At 48.0% G+C, this 20951-nt stretch overlaps 2 protein-coding genes across 6 annotated transcripts in view; one reads left to right on the forward strand and one right to left on the reverse strand.

Annotated features, from left to right (window-relative positions):
* Window positions 1–1474: 1474 nt before the first annotated feature.
* Window positions 1475–7540, reverse strand: CUNH9orf78 (chromosome unknown C9orf78 homolog). Its single transcript, XM_046451899.2, has 9 exons — window positions 7382–7540; window positions 6970–7029; window positions 5836–5887; window positions 5432–5502; window positions 4789–4866; window positions 3123–3320; window positions 2314–2450; window positions 2114–2212; window positions 1475–1722 (listed from the first exon to the last, which is right to left on the reverse strand). Exons 1-9 carry the CDS (start codon window positions 7462–7464, stop codon window positions 1631–1633), a joined length of 870 nt encoding a protein of 289 aa, XP_046307855.1. The 5' UTR covers window positions 7465–7540; the 3' UTR covers window positions 1475–1630.
* A 105-nt stretch (window positions 7541–7645) lies between these two features.
* The window catches only part of Usp20 (ubiquitin specific peptidase 20), a 39822-nt gene continuing 26516 nt past the window's right edge, over window positions 7646–20951 (forward strand). For 3 of the 5 annotated variants that reach the window (XM_046451891.2, XM_046451896.2, XM_046451897.2), the window contains exon 1: window positions 7706–7841. The gene's annotated coding sequence lies outside the window, so the exon portion shown is untranslated. Of the gene's footprint in view, window positions 7842–20951 lie in introns of all 5 variants that reach the window. The other 2 variants (XM_046451893.2, XM_046451892.2) reach the window with 2 other exon arrangements.

Consider the following 20951-nt stretch of genomic DNA (forward strand, 5'->3'; position numbering starts at 1 on the left):
ATGTAAAGAAATATAATACAAACAATAAGGTGGGTTTCATTTTCAATTCCATCACTGTTTTAAAAGTGATAAAAAATGCAGTTTTTCTTTTTTAGTGATACAACCTAGGAGCACACCACTGAACTATATCTCTACCCCATTTTATTTTTTTTTTATTTATTTTTTTTTTACTCCAACAATTCTTTTTTATTTTTTTTTTTTACTTTTTGGCGGACACAACATCTTTGTTTGTATGTGGTGCTGAGGATCGAACCCGGGCCGCACGCATGCCAGGCGAGCGCGCTACCGCTTGAGCCACATCCCCAGCCCCCCATTTTATTTTTTTGAAACAGGGTCTATGTGGGAGACCAACCTTACACATGACTGAGTCACACTCCCCGGCTGGATGCTGAGGTGCTCAGTCACAGAAATGTGACAGAGTTTTCCCCACCCTTCTTGGGTTTGAGGGCCAGTGTCTCCTGCATGGGTGTGTCTTGCTACAGCCCCATGGGTGAAGCTATGCTCACTGTTCCTTTGTAATATAACCCCTTGCCCTGTTTAGGATAGAATCTTCCATGGAAGTGCCTTGTGTGTGTCCCCTTCTCTTACTGTGCCCTTGGGTGTGGCCTACCCAGGTGTCAGTCAACCTGCTGACAGTGGACATCATGAAGATACTCAGCCCCCTGAAGGTCTAAGTTGCCCAGGCTGGTCTCAAATCTGCAATCCTCCTGCCTCAGCCTCCATAGTAGCTGGAATTATAGATGTGCACCACTGTCTCAGCTTAATTTTTTTTTTTTTTCATTTAGAGAGAGGGTCTCACTAAGTTGGTTAGTGCCGTGCTAAGCTGCTGAGGCTGGCTTTGAAATTGTAATGGATCCTGCCTCAGTCTCCCAAGTCACTGGAATTACAGGTGTGCGCTACGGCACCCGAATCAATTTTCTTTTTTTTTTTAATATTTTTTTATTTTTTATTTTTAGGTGGACACAATATCTTTATTTTATTTTTACGTGGTGCTGAGAATCGAACCCAGTGTCTCACCATGTTAGGCAAGTACGCTACCACTTGAGCCACATCCCCAGCCCCTCAGTTTTTCTTTTTTAATGAAGAGAAACAGGTAACTTTGTATAAGTCAGAAATACTAATATCTCTGATCCCATCCCATGTTTTCTGCTGTCTGCTGGACCTACTCTAAGCAAAAAAGGATGCAGACTCAAACCCTATTCCAAATGCACAAAAGCAAAAGACCTGATCATGTGTGCTCTTGGAAGCACAGTATGAAGGATGTCATCCTACCAGGAGCAACATAGGGCTGTGCCCTCCGACTCAGAACAGCACTAAGAGAAGTCAGGGGGCTGGGGCGGGGGCTCAGCAGTAGCACACTTGCCTAGATGTGTGAGGCACTGGGTTCGATTCTCAGCACTGCATATAAATAAATGAAATAAAGGTCTGTCAACAACTAAAAAATATATTTAAAGAAAAAAAGAGAAAGTCAACATATTTACAAACAAGATTTAATGATGCTCATAGGAACAGTTTGCCCCCAAATAGGAAAACTACCCAGTTTTGTTTCAAAAAGTCACAAATTCAGTGCTTGAAAGCCAGCAGGAAGCAGCGGCACCAAGCCTGCCCAGCAGGGACAGCCCAGGCCTTCTCAGTACCGCCTGTTCATCTTCTTGAACTTCTCATAGTGGTAGTCATCAGTGGCCTTCTCATTAGCAGGACGTTTGCGGTTAGGAGGGGACCCTGAGGAGAAGAGGAGACAGTCTGCCACACTGGAACCCACCACGAGACCCTGCTGCTCACAGGCCAGGGCCACACCATCTGGTTCCCTGTGGCTAGGCCAGTGCATACAGCACGGGAGGGCCTGGGGTGAGTATGTTTTATTTTTGCTGTCTGAACTTTCCCAGCTTGTCTCTCCTGTACTTGGTCATAGAGTGAATCCTTAGAACAGCCCCAAGTGGTGAGTTCTGTTACCATCCCCATCGTATAAATGAAGACGCTGAGGCTTGGAAAGGGATGGGCCAGAGCATGGATGAGAACCAGGATGCCCTGGCCCAAAGCCAGAGCTCCGCCCTCCCCCGCCCGCCCTGGCCTGCACAGTCCTCCTGGGAACCGGGGCCTCAGCTGTACTCACGCTCAGGCTCTGGCTTCTCCGTGTCACCCACTCGCAATGGCCGGGCTTTGGGCTCCTCTTTGTTTCTCCGGATGGGAGCATTGAGCTCCTCATGATAAACTGGACCACAAGAGAGCAGAGCACACATCAGACAGACTGCGGGGCTCCTGGGCACCTAGCCCAACGTGGGGGACGGCAGGGCTGCTTGCCAGAGCGCTTACATCGGTTGTGTTGCACGTAATTCACAGCCATGTTCGTGGGCACGAAGGATGTCTCACTGTCTTTCTTCTTGTTCTGCTGCTCTGCCAGCAGGCGAGCCTTGGCATCCTCCGTGGAAATTATATTTTTTATTTTTGCACTATGGGGAGAGAGGAATCAGAGCCCACGTTAGATCACAGCCCCTCTGGTATGCAGGTGGAATTCACTGGTGAGGCTGGCAGCCCACCCCTGTGTGGGGAAATGGTCTGTCCTAGGCAGGGCTCTCTACAGTTCACCAAGCGCCTTTACAGTCATGTTTTTGTGGACCATTTGTAGTCATGGGAGATCAGGAGCTGTTCCTCTCTTCTGATCAACAGGAAATCAAGCCTATAGTTCAAAGCCAGCAAGGCCAGGAAAGAGGTGAGAACCCAAGGTCTCCTGTCCACTCTCCCCAGTGGGGGTGTGGGTCATTGTATTTCTTTTGTGATACTCCCCCTCTAAGCAGGTATTTTGTAGTTAAAGTGAAAGGAGGATCATCGGGGAGCCTGGGGGAGCCTTTAACAGCTCCTGCTGGAGAACCCAGCGTAAAAGCCCAAGCTGGGAGCAGGAGGCGAGCAAGCACTTGTGCTCTCAGCGGTCAGGCCCTCAGGTCTCTCCGACCACTCTGACCAAGCCTCCAGAAAACTCCTGCAACAGCCTTCCAGAGAGAATGGAATTTATGCTTGTGGGTTTCCAAGGTCACAAGGAAGAAATGGTCCCCACGACTTTTAACTGGCAAACAGCTCTCCCGAGTGCCCAGGGCAGGGAGAGACAAGATGGGTCTAACACGCACTCGATGCCCAGGTCCACCTCGGGGATGCCACTCAGCATCTGGTTGGAAAGCATCTCCTCGGTCTTCTTTGCAGAGGAGACACGGATGTTTTCAGGAAGTTCATATAGACAGTCCTCTGCGTTCTTTGGCTTGATTTTCTGTTCCTCATGTTCCACAATCCCTTTCCTCTTCTTTAGCTCTGTCTCAATGTACTTCATCCTGAAAAGAGAAACCCACAGGCATCAGAGAGGGCAAGAGCTCATGTTGGACATCTTCTAAATTAGGAGTTCCCAACACTGGCCCACAGATCCATGATGGTCCACGAGGAAATACTCTTCAGTTCCTGGAGAACTGAGAAAAAAATAACTCGTGATTTTTCAAGTTAGAAAATTTCAATTTAAGCTGGGCACAGTGGTGCACACCTGTAATCCCAGTGGCTTGGGAGGCTAAGGCAGGAGGATCGAGAGTTCAAAGCCAGCCTCAGCAACAGTGAGGTGCTTAACAACTCAGTGAGAGCCTGTCTCTAATAAAACACAAAATAGGACTGGGATGGGGCTCAGTGGCCAAGTGCCCCTGAGTTCAATTCCTGGTACCCTCCCCCCAAAAAAGAAAATTTCAACTTAAAGTACCAACCTATATCGTGTCTTACCAATCTAGTGATGTTAAGCTTCTTTGAAGACAAAAAGCACAATATTCTGTGTATGGTTAGGCAAAAAAACATGACATGGTATGTATGATATACAAACTAAAATTAATGCCAACTCTCTGTTGATCCTGAAAGAAAGAGCAGTGAGGCAGAGACTCGAAGTCACCATTCAGTATGGCCAGCTTGTATGATATAAGAATGAAACAAGGACACAACAGAAAGCACAATATGTAGTTATTTTTGTTTTTTACTAACTGGGGAGTGAATCCAGGGGAATTCTACCATTGAGCTACAGCCTCAATCCCACCTTAAATTTTTTTTAAATTTTGAGACAGAATCCCACTAAGTTGCCCAGTCTGGTCTTGAACTGGACATCCTCCAGCCTCAGCCTATTGCTGGGATTAGAGGTGGTATTTGTTTTTTAAAGGATTTAGCAAAAGAATATGGGTAAGTTCATGCTTATTCCTGTAATATTTTGGGGAAATATCACTAGTCAAGGAATCTAAAATCCCAAGAACCACCCTTTAAAGAACTTTTAAAACGTTTTCTTCCTTCCTTCTTTTTAATTTTTTTTAAATATATTTAGTTGTAGATGGACATAATACCTTTATTTTTATGCGGTGCTGAGGATGGAACCCAGTACCTTCCACGTGTAAGGCAAGTGTTCTACCACTGAGCTACAACCCCAGCCCCCTTCCTTTCTTTTTTTCTACCAGGATTGAACCCAGAGGCACTTAATCACTGAGCCACGTTCCCAGCCCTTTTTGCTTTTTTTTTTTTTGAGATAAGGTGAGGCTGGCCACAAACTTAGGATCCTCCCTCCTCAGTCTCCCAAGTCTCTAGGATCACAGGTGCATGCCACCATGCCCAGCTTTTTAAGAGGTTTTCAAAGTTCTCAAGCCTGAGAGGCAGGGGGAGAGAGGTCAACTTTGGTGTCTTCTAGAGAACTCTAGAAATGTCAAATGTGACTAAGTATCATCTTAGACTTGTCTGACTTCAGCCCAGCCCCAGGTGCTCACAGCCAAACAGACTGGCACCTACATGTCTGCATCTTCATCCCTCCGGTTGGTTTCTGCAGAAAATGATGTCCCCAGATGAAGGTCCTCCTCTTCACTGATCCTGAAAGAAAGAGCAGTGAGGCAAAGACTCCAAGTCACCATTCAGTGTGGCCAGCTTGTATGATATAAGAATGAAACAAGGACACAACAGAAAGCACAATATTCTGTTTATGGTTGGGCAAAAAACATGACATGGTATGTATGATATACAAACTAAAATTAATGCCAACTATCTTGTTGGCTTCTGGTGATACCTCTGGGAAATTTATTTTTTAAGCTTTGTTATATTTGAATGTATTATTTTTAGAATGGTTTCGTGTTTGAAAGGTAATGAACAAAGCACTTTTACAAAGGGAGTCTACCTACTTGGCTCTGAGCTAAGTTTTAAAGTTTTGTTTCTTTTGAGTTGGGGGCAGGGGTTGGTGGGGACCAAACCTAGGGCCTGAGCATGCTAGGCAAGTGCCCTTCTTTTGTTTTTAAATAACATGCCCTTTGCAAAGCACAAAGGATACTTCTAGATGTTTCATGAAAAATACCACTGCAGGCCACCCTCCAACCCGTCTCTGAAGGTGCTTGGCCTGAGGCAGAGGCTGGCATGAATCTGCATCTGTCTACCCTCCACTTACTTATCTTTCCCCCTTTCCTTCAGTTTCTTCATGTCCACCATACCACCTGTCTTCATCTGAAAGGGATCATCCTGCAGAGAGCAAGCACAGTTAGAGGGAGCACAACACCAGCATGGCGATCACCACCATCATTATTATTTTTTCTAAAACATCAGGGATTGAACCCAGGGGTGCTTAATCACAGAGCTACATCCCCAAGCCTTTTTATTTTTTGAATAAAGGTCTTGCTAAGTTGCTTAGAGCCTCACTAAGTTGCTGAGGCTGACCCCAAACTTGTGATCCTCCTGCCTCATCCTCCAAGTGGCTGGGATTACAGGCATGCATCACCATGTCCAGCAGTCATCACTGATTTTAAGAACAGTCCCCTACAAAAGAGAAGCCACTGAGAGGACCCCATAACTTACCACTAGTGTGGTCTCTTCTTGTACCTTCTCTCCCACCAGCAGGGCAGCAGCACTGTGCAAAACAAAAGAAGAAATCACAATTCAGCAATAAGGAGGAACAGTCAGAAGTTTGTAGGATGCAACATAAATATAAAGGGCAAGATCTGAGGGATAGACAAGAAAGCCAGGTGCAAAGTCCCACAATTAAATTAAAATGAAATGGCTTACTGTGGATGCTGAGGGCGAGGGGGAAGTAGTACACTTTCCTATAAAACCATTCATCATGTCTTGGCCTGAAAATCTCATTTCTAAGATTTTGTCATCAAGGAAAGTGCAGTAAAAAAAGACAAATGCAAGAGAATATCTGCTTAAGCCATCTTCAATGGTGAAAATTTATAAATGACCTACATAGATTTGTTAATAAATTGCAGCACATAGTTCTGTTGGAATATTATACAGCCATTTTCTGAAAAGTATTCCACAATATGAGTGAATGCCCACAATGTTGTAATGAGTTGAAAAAAGCAAGAGAAAAAGTATGTATATCACATTGCTGAAAATCTTCACAAAAGAGAAAGAGGAAACAGACTGGAAAGAACCTTAAATGTTAACCTTAGTTACTTCTGGATCAGCAACTTATGAGTGCAGAGAGCAAGCATAAACATTATTTATCTATCTTTTGGTGCTGGGGATTGAAGCCAAGGGTTTTTAATCTATAAGCAACATCCCCAATTCTTTATATTTTTTGAGATAGAGCCTCCCTAAGCTGCTGAAGGTTTAACCAAGTTGCTGAGACTGACTTTGAGCTTGTGATCCTCCTGCCTCAACCTCCCCAGTCACTGGAAGGTACTCTTTATTTGGACTATATTTTTTCCAAATTTCCTAACCTCTTAATAATCAATGTGTATTTCACAAAATTAATCGGGTGAATTAAAGTGCAAGTTCATGACCTGTTTCTGTACCTCTGGAGCGTTCCCAGAGACCACTGTTTTCTGGACATGTGGTTAAACGTCTACAAGCAACATTGGTCCCCTCTCCAAGCAGCAGAAGGTGTGTTAATAAGAGCCATTTCTGAAATGTTTGTATGACAACCCAGGCAGGGGCGTGTCTGTCTTTACCACCAGCCAAGCACCCGGCTGTCCCCGTGGTACCCACCTCACCCCATTAGGCCTCTTTCTCAAGTTCTGCACCTCTCGGGTCTCTTCCAGTTTTAGCCTGGAAAAAAAAAAAAGCAATGCCCAAGCTGAGAGATCCTCCGTAGAACCCAGAGCCAACAGGCTGCTTGGAGGGCACCCTGACCCCAAGCAGAGCCGCCGGCACAGTGGTCAAGAGGCGGACCCTGCGCCTTGGACCCCTGGGAGTCAGATCCAGGCATATCCCGGGGCACCACCCCCATCTGTGCGGCCTGGGGCGACGGCCTCATACCCAGGAGCCTCAATTTCTTTGTCCAGAAGGATCAACAGCCCCAGCTCACAGTTAACTCAGTCTAGGAAGCGCCCGGTCAGTGGTCAGTCTCCCGCGCCAGTTTCTCTTTTCTAGGTCGGTGGAAGCCCCGCCCCAAACGCACCGAACCTCCTCCGAATCCTGCTCATCTTCCTCCGACTCAGAGTCGGCCCGGCGCCGGCGAAACATCTTCCCGGTGACCGGCATGGTGGAACCGGCCCCGGGTCCGGCAGCCGCGCCGCCGCGCCGCCTCGCCAAGTTCCGGGCCACTTCCGGCGCGCGGCGTTGCTGTCAGAGCGCCGATCACGCCCCCTGGACGCCCCGCCCCCAACGTGGCGTCGTCCTCTTCCGATTGGGCGGCCGAGGTGGGGGAGGCGGGGCGAGTTCTGCCTGGCCCCACGGCCCGGAGCGGCGCTGCTGAGGGCGTGCTTGACTGACAGGCGGCGGCGCGGTGGCGACGGCAGGTGAGTTCCGGGCCGCCGCCGGCTGCTTCGGAGGCTGGGCCTCTCCGAGCAGGGAAGACCCCCAGTCCCTCTCTGGGCCGTGGGGCCTGGCGCTGCTAGATGCGCGGAACGCCCAGCCAGGTGAGCGGAGCCCGGGATGCCCTGCTCGCCGCCGCCCCTCTCCCCGCCTCCGGCCGGCGCCTGGGGGGCCTCCCGGGCGCCCCGCATCGAGCCCCTGAGGGCCCGTGGCTTCGTCCGGACGGGGCCCGCCCTTGTCTCTTTTTTCTGCCGAGGCCTGACCCAGCGCTGAAAGCTTGCGCGTGGCGTCCTGAGGCGCTGACTTTTATTTTCTCCGCTTTGGGCCCTGACGTGCATTTTTTCCCCTTTAGGGACAAAAGATGACCACTCTCCCACGGTGGTGAATTTCAGTCGCAGCGCCAACTGCCTGGGTAGCAATGGCCTGAGGCCGCCTCTCCCCGAGACGCCTCGCCTCCGCTGACAGCCACTTGGAGGGTTGGAGACCAGGGCGCTCCTCCTCGGGCGCTTGCTGGCCTCCTTCCTACCTGACACAGGCCTTGTCTTCCTCCTACCAGGAGGACAGTAGCTCTGCCCTCCACACCTTCCACCCCGCAGATGCTGTGAGGATAAAGTTTATATGAAAACGGGTGTCAGCAAATGCTTAGGAAATAGAAAAATGCACAAAATGCAAAAAAATGCTCATGGGACTTTAGGAACCCCTTAGTAATAGTTTTTCTCCTCTCCTCTCTATTCTCCTTTGAAAGAAGACCCGATTGTTAGTGCTTACCCCTGGGGCAGGCACTGGCGAAGCCTTACCTCCTTGATTTCTCCCAGCAGCCCTGGGAAGCAGGTTCAGTTGTTTTCCACTTCATGAACGAGGGTGCACAGCCTGAAGGTGGAGCAGGGGTCAGTGCAGGTGTCGGTCTGCTCCAGGGGTTGTGCAGTACCTGGCACAGTTGGCTTCTGTGGGTGTCTGCGGCTGCAGCTGCTGCGGCTCCCATTGGCTGTGGGAGGGGCTGATGGAGCCTCTTTTTTTCTGGAAGATCATTCTAAAGCAGGGCAACATTTCTGGAATTCCTTACTTTTCTCTGGATCAGTCTTCTCTGAGATTGTTGTTCTCTTTCTTGGACTGGGACAAATAAGATTCAGGGCTTCTTGAAACAGCCTTTTGGCTTTAGTCAAAAGCCATACATCAAAACTCTTAAGTCTTGCCCTCTGCATTCTGGTTCAGCCAAACCCAGATGTACATGGCACTCACTGGACACCGTGTCCTTGTCAACAGAAGGAGAGGCTCCTTGGGAATTGCTGCAGGAAGCCAGGAACTCAGGGTCTTCAGCTCTCACACTTTCAGAGGTGGCTCTGTTTGCCTGCTTAGCCGCCCTCCCATCTGGGGTACTGGATACCATTTAGAAGCTGGGGTGTGGCTCAGTAGAAGAGCACTTGCCTAGTATGCATGAGGCCCTGGGTTCCAACCCCAGCACCACAAAAGAGTAATGCCCCAAAGTGGCAGTTGTCCATCTGACAGTGGGTGGCAGGACTGAGGGACTGCAGTCCCTCTGTCTTGTCAGGCAGTTTGAGGAATGAGACTGCTTCTCAGAAGGGGCCTCCAGGAAATTTAGGTTCTCTTATGTTTTAATTTTATTTGGGAGTTTGGTTGTTCAAAAAGCCTGGGTTTTGATTGGTTCACTAGCTTTTTGTAGCAATAGATGAAATCGTGACATGGTTCAGGGAACATGATGTCTGGATGGATTGGGATCCAGTAGAGTGATACAGTTCACAGCTCAGCCATAGTAGGTATTTAACAAATGCTTGTTGGACCAATTTATTTATTCAGGAGATATTTACTGTGGAGCATGCCTGTGAACTCCAGCTACTTGGGAGGCTGAGGCAAAAGAATTTCAAATTCAAGGCCAGTTCAGCAACTTAGCTCCTGTCTTTAAAAAAAAAAAAAATTAAAAAGGACAGGGCCATAGCTCAGTGGTAGAGCACCCATGGGTTCAATTTCCAGTTTGAAGGGAAAAAAAAGTAAAGAAAAAGGGATATTTACTGAGCATTTACTATGTGAGTAGACATTGCTTAAAATACATCAGTGAGCAAAAGAGACAAAGATCCCAATTGTAGTGGAATTTTTTATTCTGATAACTTAGTAAATGAAGTATGTAAGTGTGTTAGGTAATAAATACTTTGGAAAAGAGAAAAAAATGGAATACTGCAAAGAAATGAGCCATGGAGGGGACCAAGTGGCAGATTTAAATTATTGTAATCTGGTTCATGCTCTCGTTGGCAATGTGCCAGGATGCAGTGAACTGAGCTACAGGCCCCAGGTTCAAGTCCCACTTCAGCCGGCTTGTGAGTCTGGAGGAGCCTTCCCTGCTGGGAGTCTGCTTCCTCCTTGGAGAACCTGCTTTGCCATATACTAGCTCTGTGACCTCTGGCATGAGCCTCTGACCTTCAGCTGTTTTGTGGCTTTAGGGTTTTTTTTTTTTTAATTTTATTTTTCAGTTGTAGATGGACACAATACCTTTGTTTTTTATTTCTTTATTTTTATGTGGTGCTGAGAATTGAACCCAGTGCCTCACACATGCTAGGCAAGCTCTCTACCACTGAGCCACATCCCCAGCACCGGCTTAAGGCTTACATTCTAATCTCAGGTTGTATAATGGGCGGTGGAAGAATCAAGCCTTTCTTAGTTTTTCAAGTTGGCAGGATAATACACTAAACCAAACACAGCTGGTTCACATTAGCATGAAAAGAGGGCACTTGGAGAAAATATGCAAGTTGACAACAGATGCTTAAAGACAGAAATATGACAGTTCTCTTTGCTGTGAACAGAAATTAATTTGTATGTAGAAATTTCAGGGAAGCCAATTTTCATTTATTGTTAGGACTGAAACAACCAGAGTCATCTTCTGGGAAGAGGGTGATTTTATTGTCAATGACTGGGCTCCAAACGAGTTTGGACAGCCAGCCAACAGGGATTTTTATGGAGTACAGTCCCATCCTAAGAGGAGGATGCAGGCCAGGCTTGGTGGTCCATGCCTGTCATTCAAGCTACTCTGGAGGCTGAGGCAGGAGGATCACAAATTCAAGGTCAATCTGGGCAATTTAGTGAGACCCTGTCTCAATTTTTTTAAAAAATATAAATAAAATAAAAAAAGAGTTGAGTTTGTAGCTTAGAGGTGGAGTGCCCCTTGGCCAATCTCCAGTGGGGGGTGGGGGCGGGAGAGATGTAGCGGGGCAGCACACCCGGCGGTAGAACGCCTGCCTTGCCTAAGCCCAAAGGATGATGAATGCTTCCTCAGTCCCTTTAAATCTCTAGATGGCTTGGCAGAAGCAGGGTGCAGATCTCACCACCTGAATAAAGAGGATCTCATTTCAAATCCTAGAAGTCAAGATCTTCCTGGCTCTTCGTTTCCATTGCCCATAATTGGGAGTGTAGCTTAGTGACCTCTAGGGTTTGTAGGTCTGAATTTCTGAGTTTCTGCTTACACTAGTGCCCCTACCCCAGTGCTGGAGGCTTCCTGTGAGCTGGGCCCGTAGTTTCCCCTAGCCAGACAACCCCCAGGGACTACCAGCCTGGGATAGCCCCAAACCTGGGTCAATTAGTGACTCTCCTGGAACCCAGAGCAGGGGGCAATGTCGGGCTTTGAGCTGTGCAAAGATACAGTCCTAGACTTGTGGACAATGAGCTGAGCAAAGACGCACTTTGTGACCATGACTCTGGAGAGGTCCTGGGAGACTGTGCTTGGAGCGTAAGTGTTTGGACCTGGGAGGTGGAGACCCCCTTGCCAGGGTGGCCAGGCCTTCAGGACACGGTGGAGTGGTGGTTCAGAGCATGGGCTTCAGGTCACTTTGCCCTGAGTTTGGACCCTGGCTCTGCGGCTCAGTGGCTGAGTGACCTCAGCGGGTTTCCTCGGCCTCTCTCAGCCTGGTGCCTCACTTTGAGTGATGGAGATGGATTCAGCTTGCCTCGCTGCTGCCCCCAGCACGGTGGTGAGGGTCCGCTGAGGTCACTGTGGGACAACTCTGGACCTGGAGCTGTTGGAGTCAGAGCTGGTACTGGGGCCCTCAGGGCAGGGGCAAGGAGGGTCAGGCTGGGCAGAGCAGGAGGCCTGAAGATGTGGGGAGTGGGGTTGGTCGGTGCAGGAGGAGCCGGGGGTTCTGCCTCAGAGTCAGGGTGGTAGACCCTTCAGAAGGAAAGACAGTGTTTGGGGCTAGGAAGGAGAGGCGGGCAGGAGGGAGGGAAAGGGCGCAGGTCCTGAGGGGCCAAGGCTGTCATGGAGAGCTGCGTGGAGAGTGCAGGTGCTGGGACAGGGCTGTGACTGGCCAATGTGGGGACCAGCCTAGGAGGACTGCAGGGGCATCTCCACAGGGCCATCTTCCCCGCTCTGAGGGACTAGCTCCTCTCTGGTAGGCGCAGGTGTAGCCAGAACCTCAGGGAAAATGATGGGCCCTCCCTAGGTGGCCGCTGAGGCCCCGCCCAGCCCTGCCCTGGTGGGAGGGGAAGTGCCTCCCTTTCATCTTGATAGTCTCAGCCAGAGCCCAGAGTGGTGGGCTCTTTGCCAGAGGAACCAGCCCTGCTCGTCCCCCTCACTCTCCTGCCCCAAGAGACGGGGACTAGTGGGTACCAGGGCAAGGTGCAGCCCTACCAGCTGCCCATGGGCCCAGCGGCTCTGAAGGGGGCCTGTACACAAACCCGGTTCTTTCAGCAGCGTGGCTGGCCTCCCCTTTAGCCTTTCTTAAGTGCCTGCTATGTGCACCCATTTATTGGCACTGAGGCACAGGAGGGAGGGCAGTGAAGGTGGCAGCTGCTGGCTCCCAGCCATCACTTCCTTGCTGTGTGATCTGGGCAAGTGAATTGTTCTTCTTCTCTGAGCTGTGCCTCAGCCCCTCCTGAGAGGGCGGTGTTGGGGGAGGCATGATCATCAGTGAGTTGCTGCCCCCCTCCCATGAGACTTGGCCCTGCTCCCACCTCAGTGAGAGGAAGGGAATCTTTTAGACTTTCTTTCTTCCTCTCATTACAGTGCTGGGAATTGAACCCAGGAAGCTCTGCCACATCCCCAGCCCTTTCCATTTTTTATTCTGAGGCAGGGCCTCACTAGGTTGCTGAGTCTGGCCTGAAACTTCCGATCCTCCTGCCTCAGCCTCCTGAATTCCTGCGATTACAGGGCAGTGCTGGCATGCTGGGCTTTTACAAATCTTTACATTTTGAAAAAACAGCAAGCTTACAGAAAGGTTGCAGAAATAATATGTTGAACCCCCATCTTCCCTTTACCTAGATTCACCGACTATTAAATGTTTTAGCCTTATTTAGTATAACCATGTATTTACAGACTTACTGTCATAATTATTATTGCTGATTCACATAAGAATAAGCTGCAGACATCAGGATGCTTCACCCTTCAATTCTTCAGGGAATCATCTGAGCATAAAGTATTCTCTATAACCAGAGAATGATTTTCATCCTCAGCCACTTTTATTATTTTAATTTTATTTTATTTTTGGTACCAGGGATTGAACCCAGAGTCACTTAACCACTGAGCCACATCCCTTAGCCCTTATTTTTTGAGGGGGCCGAGTATTGGGGCTTGAACTCAGGGGCATTTGACCACCGAGACACATTCCCAGCCCTATTTTATTTAGCAACAGGGTCTCACTGTGTTGCCTAGCACCTTGCTGTTGCTGAGGCTGGCTTTGACCTCAGGATCCTCCTGCCTCAGTCTCCTGAGCTGCTGGGATTTCAGGTGTGTGACACCACTCCTGGCCTTTTTTTTTTTAATCAGAGACCTTTGGTTTATTTATGCACCGTGCTGGGGATGGAACCCAGGGCCTTGCGTATGCGAGGCAAGCACTCTCAGACCCATCCTCAGAAACTTAATGTTGATCAGGATTGTAAGCACTTCCCAGAGCTGCCATGACCAAGTACCAGAGCCTGGGTGGCCTAAATAGAGGTTTATTTTCTCACAGTTCTGGAGGCTGGAAGCCCAAGATTAAAGTGTTGATGGGTTTGGTTTCCTCTAAGGCCTCTCTCTGTGGCCTGAAGATGGCCACCATCACACTGTGCTCACCTTGTCTTCCTCTGTGTGCATGCACCCCGGTGCCTCTTTGTAGAAGTTTATCCTTCCTCCATAAAGATACCAGTCTGATTAGATTAGGGCCTACAGTAAAGATCTCATGAGCTGTACCCCCAGCCCTTATTTATTTATTTATTTATTTATATTTTTTGTTTTAATTAGTTACACATGATAGTACAATGATCTTGACATATCATACATTTGAATCAGATGGGATATAATTTCTCATTTTTCTGAATGTACAGGTTGCAGAATCACATTGGTCATGCAGTCACGTATATACATTCAGCAATAATAAAGTCTGTTTTATTCTGCTGTCTTTCCTTTCCCCACTTCCCCTCCTCTCCTCTCCCCTCCCATCACTTCTCTCTACCCAATCCTTTTTTAATTTTAGGCCCTAGGAATTGAACCCAGAGGTACTTTATCACTGAGCTCCATCCTCAGTTATTTTTATTTTTATTTTGGACAGGGTCTTATTAAGTTGCTGAGAGTGGCCTCAAACTTGTGATCCTCCTGCCTCAGCCTCCCAAGTCACTGGGATTAGAAGCAAGTGCCACCATGTGCACATAAAGATCTTATTTTAACTTAATGACCTCTTTAAAGACCTGATCTCCAAATGCTATTGCATTCTGGGGTACTGATGGTTAGAACTTCAGCATATGAGTTTGGATTGGGGGGGGTACCTTTCAGTCTGTAATAAATGCTGTCATCTAATATGTAGTCCATATTCACATTTTCCAATTGTCCCAATACTGTTCTGTTGTTTTGGGTTTTTTTCCAGTTATACGTGACAGTAGAACTTATTTTGGCAGAATATACATACATAAGGTAAAACTTATTCTAGTGGGTCCCACTCCCGTGGTCATGTATGATGTGGAGCTATCCTGTCGTGTACACAGACACAAAGTGAGGAGAGTTATGACCAATTACCTCTAACCCACGAGTGAGGAGAGTTATGACCAATTACCTCTAACCCACATTTGCCCCTTGACCCAGGTCCAGTTTGTCCTGTCTCTGTAGTGTCTTCTGTCTGGAACTGTTTCTCAGCCTTTGAGGAGAACGTGAACTATCCAGGCGCAGGGTGCACAGAGGACTTGGGGTATTTTTGTCAGTTTTGTTTTGCTGTGACCAAAAAACTGACAAGAGCAATTAGAAGAAGAGAAGTTTATTTGGGGCTCCTGGTTTCAGAGATTCCATCTATGGTCAGCTGACTCCATAGCTGTGGGCCCAAGATAAGGCTGAGCATCATGTGGAAAGTTCTGGCAAAGGAAAGCAGCTTAGGACATGACAGGAAGCAGAAAGAGAGCTCTGTTCACCAAGGACAAAATATGCACCCCAAAGGCAGTGTGCCCCAGTGACCTGCTTCCTCCAGCGACTCTACTGCCTATGGTTACTGCTCAGTTGATCCAGAGCCGAGGATTAATCCACTGATCAGGTCACATCTCATAATCTAAGCACTTCACCTCTGAAAATTCCTGCATTGTTTCACATGAGCTTGGGGTGGGGGAACACTCACATCTAACCCATAATGTAGGGATGGAGGTGATGGCCCCTCAGGGCAAGAAAGCTGTCCAAAGGTTGATTCCAGTCCCTGGGGTCACCCTTCCTGGCTTTTTCTTTGATGTCAAAGTGTTGTGGTGAGATTGCAATAGATCACAGAGTCGATCTTGAAGCAGGAGATGGTGGCCCAGGGCAGACTGCAGGTCTGCACTCCTGGACCCCCTCCAGGGTTAGAGCACACCTTGTGTAGTTCAAAAGCACAGGTAAAATATGTCAGTACATTCACCATAAGTGGATGTTGCTAGGATCCAAAACCACCAACAAAAACCGGGAGATCTAAAATCACGAGATGTAAAATCCTCAGCAGAGGGGAAGTGGGTCAAAACGACCCTAGTTGAGTACAATTTAAAGAGTGGTTACTAACATCTAAACAAACATTCTCTGACATTCTGTGCATTCAGGGTACATTGTACAAGTACAGCGTATGAGAATTGCCATTTTGTGTTGCCCAAGATATACTAAGGCAGGCAGCTGTTGGTGGGTCCAGAGGCAGGGCTTTCCCATGGGAGAAGCATTTCTTACTCGACATGGAGAGTCAGGGTAAAATGGAGTCTGTTTGGTCATTGCCCGAATAGCTTGGCCCATAACATAAACATCAGGAGGTGAGCTTGGATCTTAAAAAGTAGCTCCAAGAATCAGAGCTACCACATTGTCAGCCACTGCTCATATCCAACTTGATCAACGTGCAAGTTTTCTTTGCTGGGCTGGTAGGCTTGCGGAGCCCTGAGTGAAGTCTGCTGGAGAGGGCCCATGATTCCATTCCTGCAGTCTCAGAGTCCTGATCTCACACAACCAGCAACACAATCTATAATGGTAAACATCTTCTGAGCATTCCTGCCATGCCGATCAATAGGAAATCTGAGCCACTCTGAGAGTCTGTGTGGTCAGAAGTCATTATGCTAAATGCTTCCTGTGCATTAGCGTACTTCATCTTCTCAGCGATCTAGTTGCTGTCATTGTCCCCATTTTATGGATGAAGAAACTGAGGACTGAGTGATTTCTCTAAAGTCATAAACTTGCATGTGACTGTGGGGTGGTGGATCAGGGCTCACTCTCTGTGTCATCGCCTTCTGGAACACCTGTGATCATGCCTAGGATACTGTGTGAAGCAGCTGATGGTGGCAGGGGGTCAGTAGAAGGTGGCTGCCTAGTGTGTGCCTGTTGGCAGCCTAGGGTGGAATCCAGGGGTCTGTGTCCCTTGAGAGCAGGGCCTGTGTCTGGCCTGTTTGCTCACTGGCCCTGAGGAAGTGCTTGGTCAGTGTTGGCTGGGTACTAAGGCAGAGCAAATGGTAACCTTCAGAGACTGAGACCATAGCCCCTGCAGACATGTGCTACTGGGGTTTCAGACCCACCCGTGGGACATTAAGCACTCAAAGTTTAGTAGACTTTTCTCTTCACATAATATTTTTTTAGTTGTGGATGAACACATCTTTATTTTATTCATCCATTCCCTTACGTGGTGCCGAGGATCAAACCCAGTGCCTCACGCGTGCAAGGCAAGTGCTCAACTACTGAGCTACAGCCCCAGCCCATTCACATAAATTTTTAACCATTAATTTTTTGAAATGTTAGTAAGCTTTAAACTTTTTATTTGGGTGGGGGGACTTTCCATGTTGAGCCCTCATGCACAGCTGGCAGGCACACTTATGGGGTCTCTCTGGAGGGAAGCTTGATGGTCCATCTCCAGTGCTTCAGAACATTTATTTTGACTCTGCAGTTTGTGACCTTTGCCTCAGAGTCTGTGCTTTCTGATCACAAAGCCCAACTTTCTGGACATAAAACTAAAAGAAAATTTTATTCAGCTTTTTACTTGGGGACCCACAGCTGAGTTTGTCTATCCAGATGCCAGAGAACCATCAACGGACCAGGCTGTGAGGCCAGCACGAGGGACAGGCCTGTAGTGTCTGCACTGTGTTCTAGTCCTCCTCTTTATGACCCATGTCACTAAAGACAAAGGAGAACAAGACCATCTCTTGGAGGCTCAATATCGGTAACCAACAGGTGCCCGGCCGTGTCTGTACAAGTCGGGAATTCTGAGAATGAATATTTACAGATGCTTTCTCCTGCCAATCTGAGTTTGGAAAGGAAGGAATGAGGGGGAAAAACTCTTCCTCTTTCTCTCTCTCAGGCACTAGGTAGAGACACAGGAGAGCGACTCATGAGGAATTCTCGCCTTTTCCTGCCAGCTTCTGCCAGTTCCCAGGGTCCTATCCACAGGCTCCAGAACAAGTGGGTTGTGCCGGAAATCCTGGCTGGCTTGGCAAACACTTGTCAGGGAGGAAATATAAGTTCCTTTTTTCGTTTTCTTTGCCGTCCTGGAAATTGAACCCAGGGTGCTCCACCACTGAGCTACACCCCTGTCCTTATTTTATTCTTACACAGGATCTTGCTAAATTAAGCTGCCCAGGTGGGCCTGGAACTTATAATCCTCCTGCCTCAGCCTCCCGAGATGTGGGATTACAGGTGTGCACTACCACACCTGGCAGGATTTATAATTTTTTTCTCAACACTCCCGAATTCATAATAAACAGGTAACGAAAGATTGTCAAGAGAAAAGCAAGCTCATTTATTAACACGGGCAGTGCACATCATGTTGGAGAAAAGCCCTGTGAAAGGCCACTCAGAGCAGGGGCTGAACTCGGCTTATGTAACAGCCTCAACAAGGAACATTCACTTTGAGAGAAGTGACAGGAGAAAGGACAGCAGCCCTGTGCTTTCAGAGGTGGGGACCTGGGCCGGGACCGGCATGGAAGGGACTCAGGCCTGAGGTTGGTTTGCAGACTCCCCCTGTTGCTTGTTGGTCTGAAGAGCTGTGCCCAGTGGTTAGCTTCTGTCCTTCCTGGGCCACGTGGGAGGGGACTGCTTTCCAAACTTATGTCCTGGTTTTAGGCAAGTGGGGAGAGCAGGGAGGCACATGCTGGGGGGCACATCCTGGTTTCCTTCAGCCCTGTGTGAGGAGCTGGCAGGAACCCATACAGGCCTTCTCGGAGATGAGTGTTTCATTTCTCCTAAGAGTGGGATTGCAAGGTCATGAAAGGTGTGTGCTTGACTTTGTAGGAAACTGCCAAACCTTTCCAAAGCTCTTTGTACCATTTTACTTTTCCATCAGAATATATGTGACTTCCATCCCATCTTTAGCAACACTGGATATCGTGTTTCAGAATTCTTAGTTTCATATCTTCTAGGGGATGAGATGTTATCCTCTGGTTTTAACTTGAATTTCTCTGAAACTGGGCTTTTTTTTTTTTTTTTTTAATCTTTTTTAAACAGGGTCTTGCTCATGGCCTAGGCTGACCTCAAACTCCTGGACTCAAGGGATCTTCCTGCCTCAGCCTCCCAAGTAGCTGGGATGACAGGCATGCCCTGTTGCACCTGGCTTACTGGCCATTCTTAACCAAGAACTGTTAATCATTTTCCCATTGTAAAATTGGGCTGTTTAGCTGGGTGTGGTGGCACACACTAGTAATCCCAGCGGCTCAGGAGGCTGAGGCAGGAGGATCAAAAGTTCAAAGCCAGCCTCAGCAAGTTAGGGAGGCCCTAAGGAACTCAGTGAGACCCTGTCTCTAAATAAAATATAAACTGGGGATATGGCTTGGAGGTTAAGCGCCCCTGGGTTCAATCCCTGGTACCAAAAAAAAAAAAAAAAAAATGGAAAATTGGGCTGTTTCATATATGTACAGATTTTTCTTGATGCACAACTGTACACATCTGTGGAGTACAGTGTGATATTTTAACACATGCATAGAGTGTGTGGTAATCAGATCAGAGTCACTGGCATGTCCATTATCTCAAAACTTTCTCATTTCTTTGGGTTATGAACCTTTGGAATCCTCTCTGGTGGCCAGTGTCAGGTAGCATACTGTAGAAGAGCAGAAACGATTCCTCCTGTCCACCTGCACCTCGCACCTTGCCACCCTCCTGCCTCCAGCCCATCCTTCCCAGCCTCTGGTAACCCTGTTCCACTTTCTACTTTTATAGCCTCCACATGTAAGTGAGGACACCTAGTGCTTATATTGGTTTTATTGTTGTTGTTTGGTTTTGGTTTGTGTGGGGGCAGGGGTGGGACCCAGGGCCCGCGCATGCCACGTCCTCAGCCCCAGGGCTTGTGTTTTTATGCCGACTCATTTCACTTAACATAACTGTCTTCTGCTTACATCCGCATTGCCATAAATGACAGGATCTCATTTTCTTTCTTGTGGCTGAGTTACTCCAGTGTGTGTAGTGCACACTTTCTTTATCCGTTCATGTACAGTGGGCACCCAGGCCGGTCCGTGTCTTCGCTACTGTGAACAGCGCTGCAGTAGACACGGGTGCAGGTGTCTCTTTGACATGCTGATTTCTTTGGATATATACCCTGTGGTGGAGTTACTGGATCTTTTGGGGGGTTGATAGCCAGTCATGGTTCTAGACTCTGCTCTGCTCATAGCACTCATGTCTGTGTTTGAGCCAGTGCCATATGGTCCTGATACACAGTCTTGTCAGGCAGTGTGAGTCCCCAACTTTGTTCTTTTGCAGAATTGTTTTGGCTGTTCTAGGACTCTTGTTTCCACGTCCATCTTAACAGTATTGAGCCTGCTAGTCCATGAACGTGGTATCTCTCCGTTTATTCAGATCTGATTTCTTGGTTTGGAGGATTCGATACCACGTGTCTGTAAGGGCTGTGTAGCACAGCAGCGTGTCGTTGTGTTGTGCATACTCAGCTGCCTCTTGCTGTTCATGTAGGTCACATCTGTTGCCCTGTCAATCATTAGCAGTGCCACAAAGTGTGTGTGTTGTCTTCCTGTGCACCTGAGTTTTACCTTAGAATAACCCTGGAGCTAAGTTACCTTCTTGTCGTCTTTGCTGTTTGCCTTGTTTAACTGTTGAGTTGGGTGCAGTTGGATGTGGAGGGCCTGTGCTTCCTGCTTGTTCTCAGGAGGCCCAGCAGCATGGATCCTGGGACTGGTGTCGCAGACAGTAGCAGTGGGCCAGGCTTGTGCTGTAGGGTTTTAAACAGAGAATTTTTTCAAAAGGATTAGAAAAAAAAAAAAAGGAGATTAATGTGAGAGAAGTTGATGTGGCCTGTCAAACCTCAGCTATTCACTGTCTGGTCCTTTGAAAGTTTGCTGAGCCCTGCTTTAGAGCACGCTCTGGCTGGACAGATCTGATCACCAAGTGCTTATTACCTGGGCAATTGACTTGGGATGAGCTGGTTAGTACTTAATTAAGCTCCAGCTCTGTTTTCTCATCTGTGAAAGTATACTGGGGGTTGTTAGAGGGCTTTTTTTTTCCCCCTCTGAACTTGCAGGAACCTAAATCTGATTGCTCCTGTAGGTCCTATCCCCCTCTTCCTGGTTCGGGCATCAGGGTAGTCACCTGGCTCCTGCCCTCCCTGGCCATCCAGCTGAAGAGATGGGGCATGTACCAAAGACACTTAAAAAAAAAAATCACACCCCGCTTGAAATAGCTGAGGACCAGTGACAACCCAGGGCTCCAGGCCTCAATAGAGACAATTAAAAACAAAACAAAACAAAAAACTTGGCTTCCAGTGAGGTTTGGAATTTAGAACCTTGAACCCTGTATTGTCATGTGACTGTTTGAAATGTTACCTTCTAACTGC

This window comes from Marmota monax, unplaced genomic scaffold (assembly GCF_021218885.2).
Source record: "Marmota monax isolate L192 unplaced genomic scaffold, Marmota_monax_Labrador192_F-V1.1 WCK01_AAM20220418_F8-fsc00020, whole genome shotgun sequence".
Lineage (NCBI taxonomy): Eukaryota > Metazoa > Chordata > Mammalia > Rodentia > Sciuridae > Marmota > Marmota monax.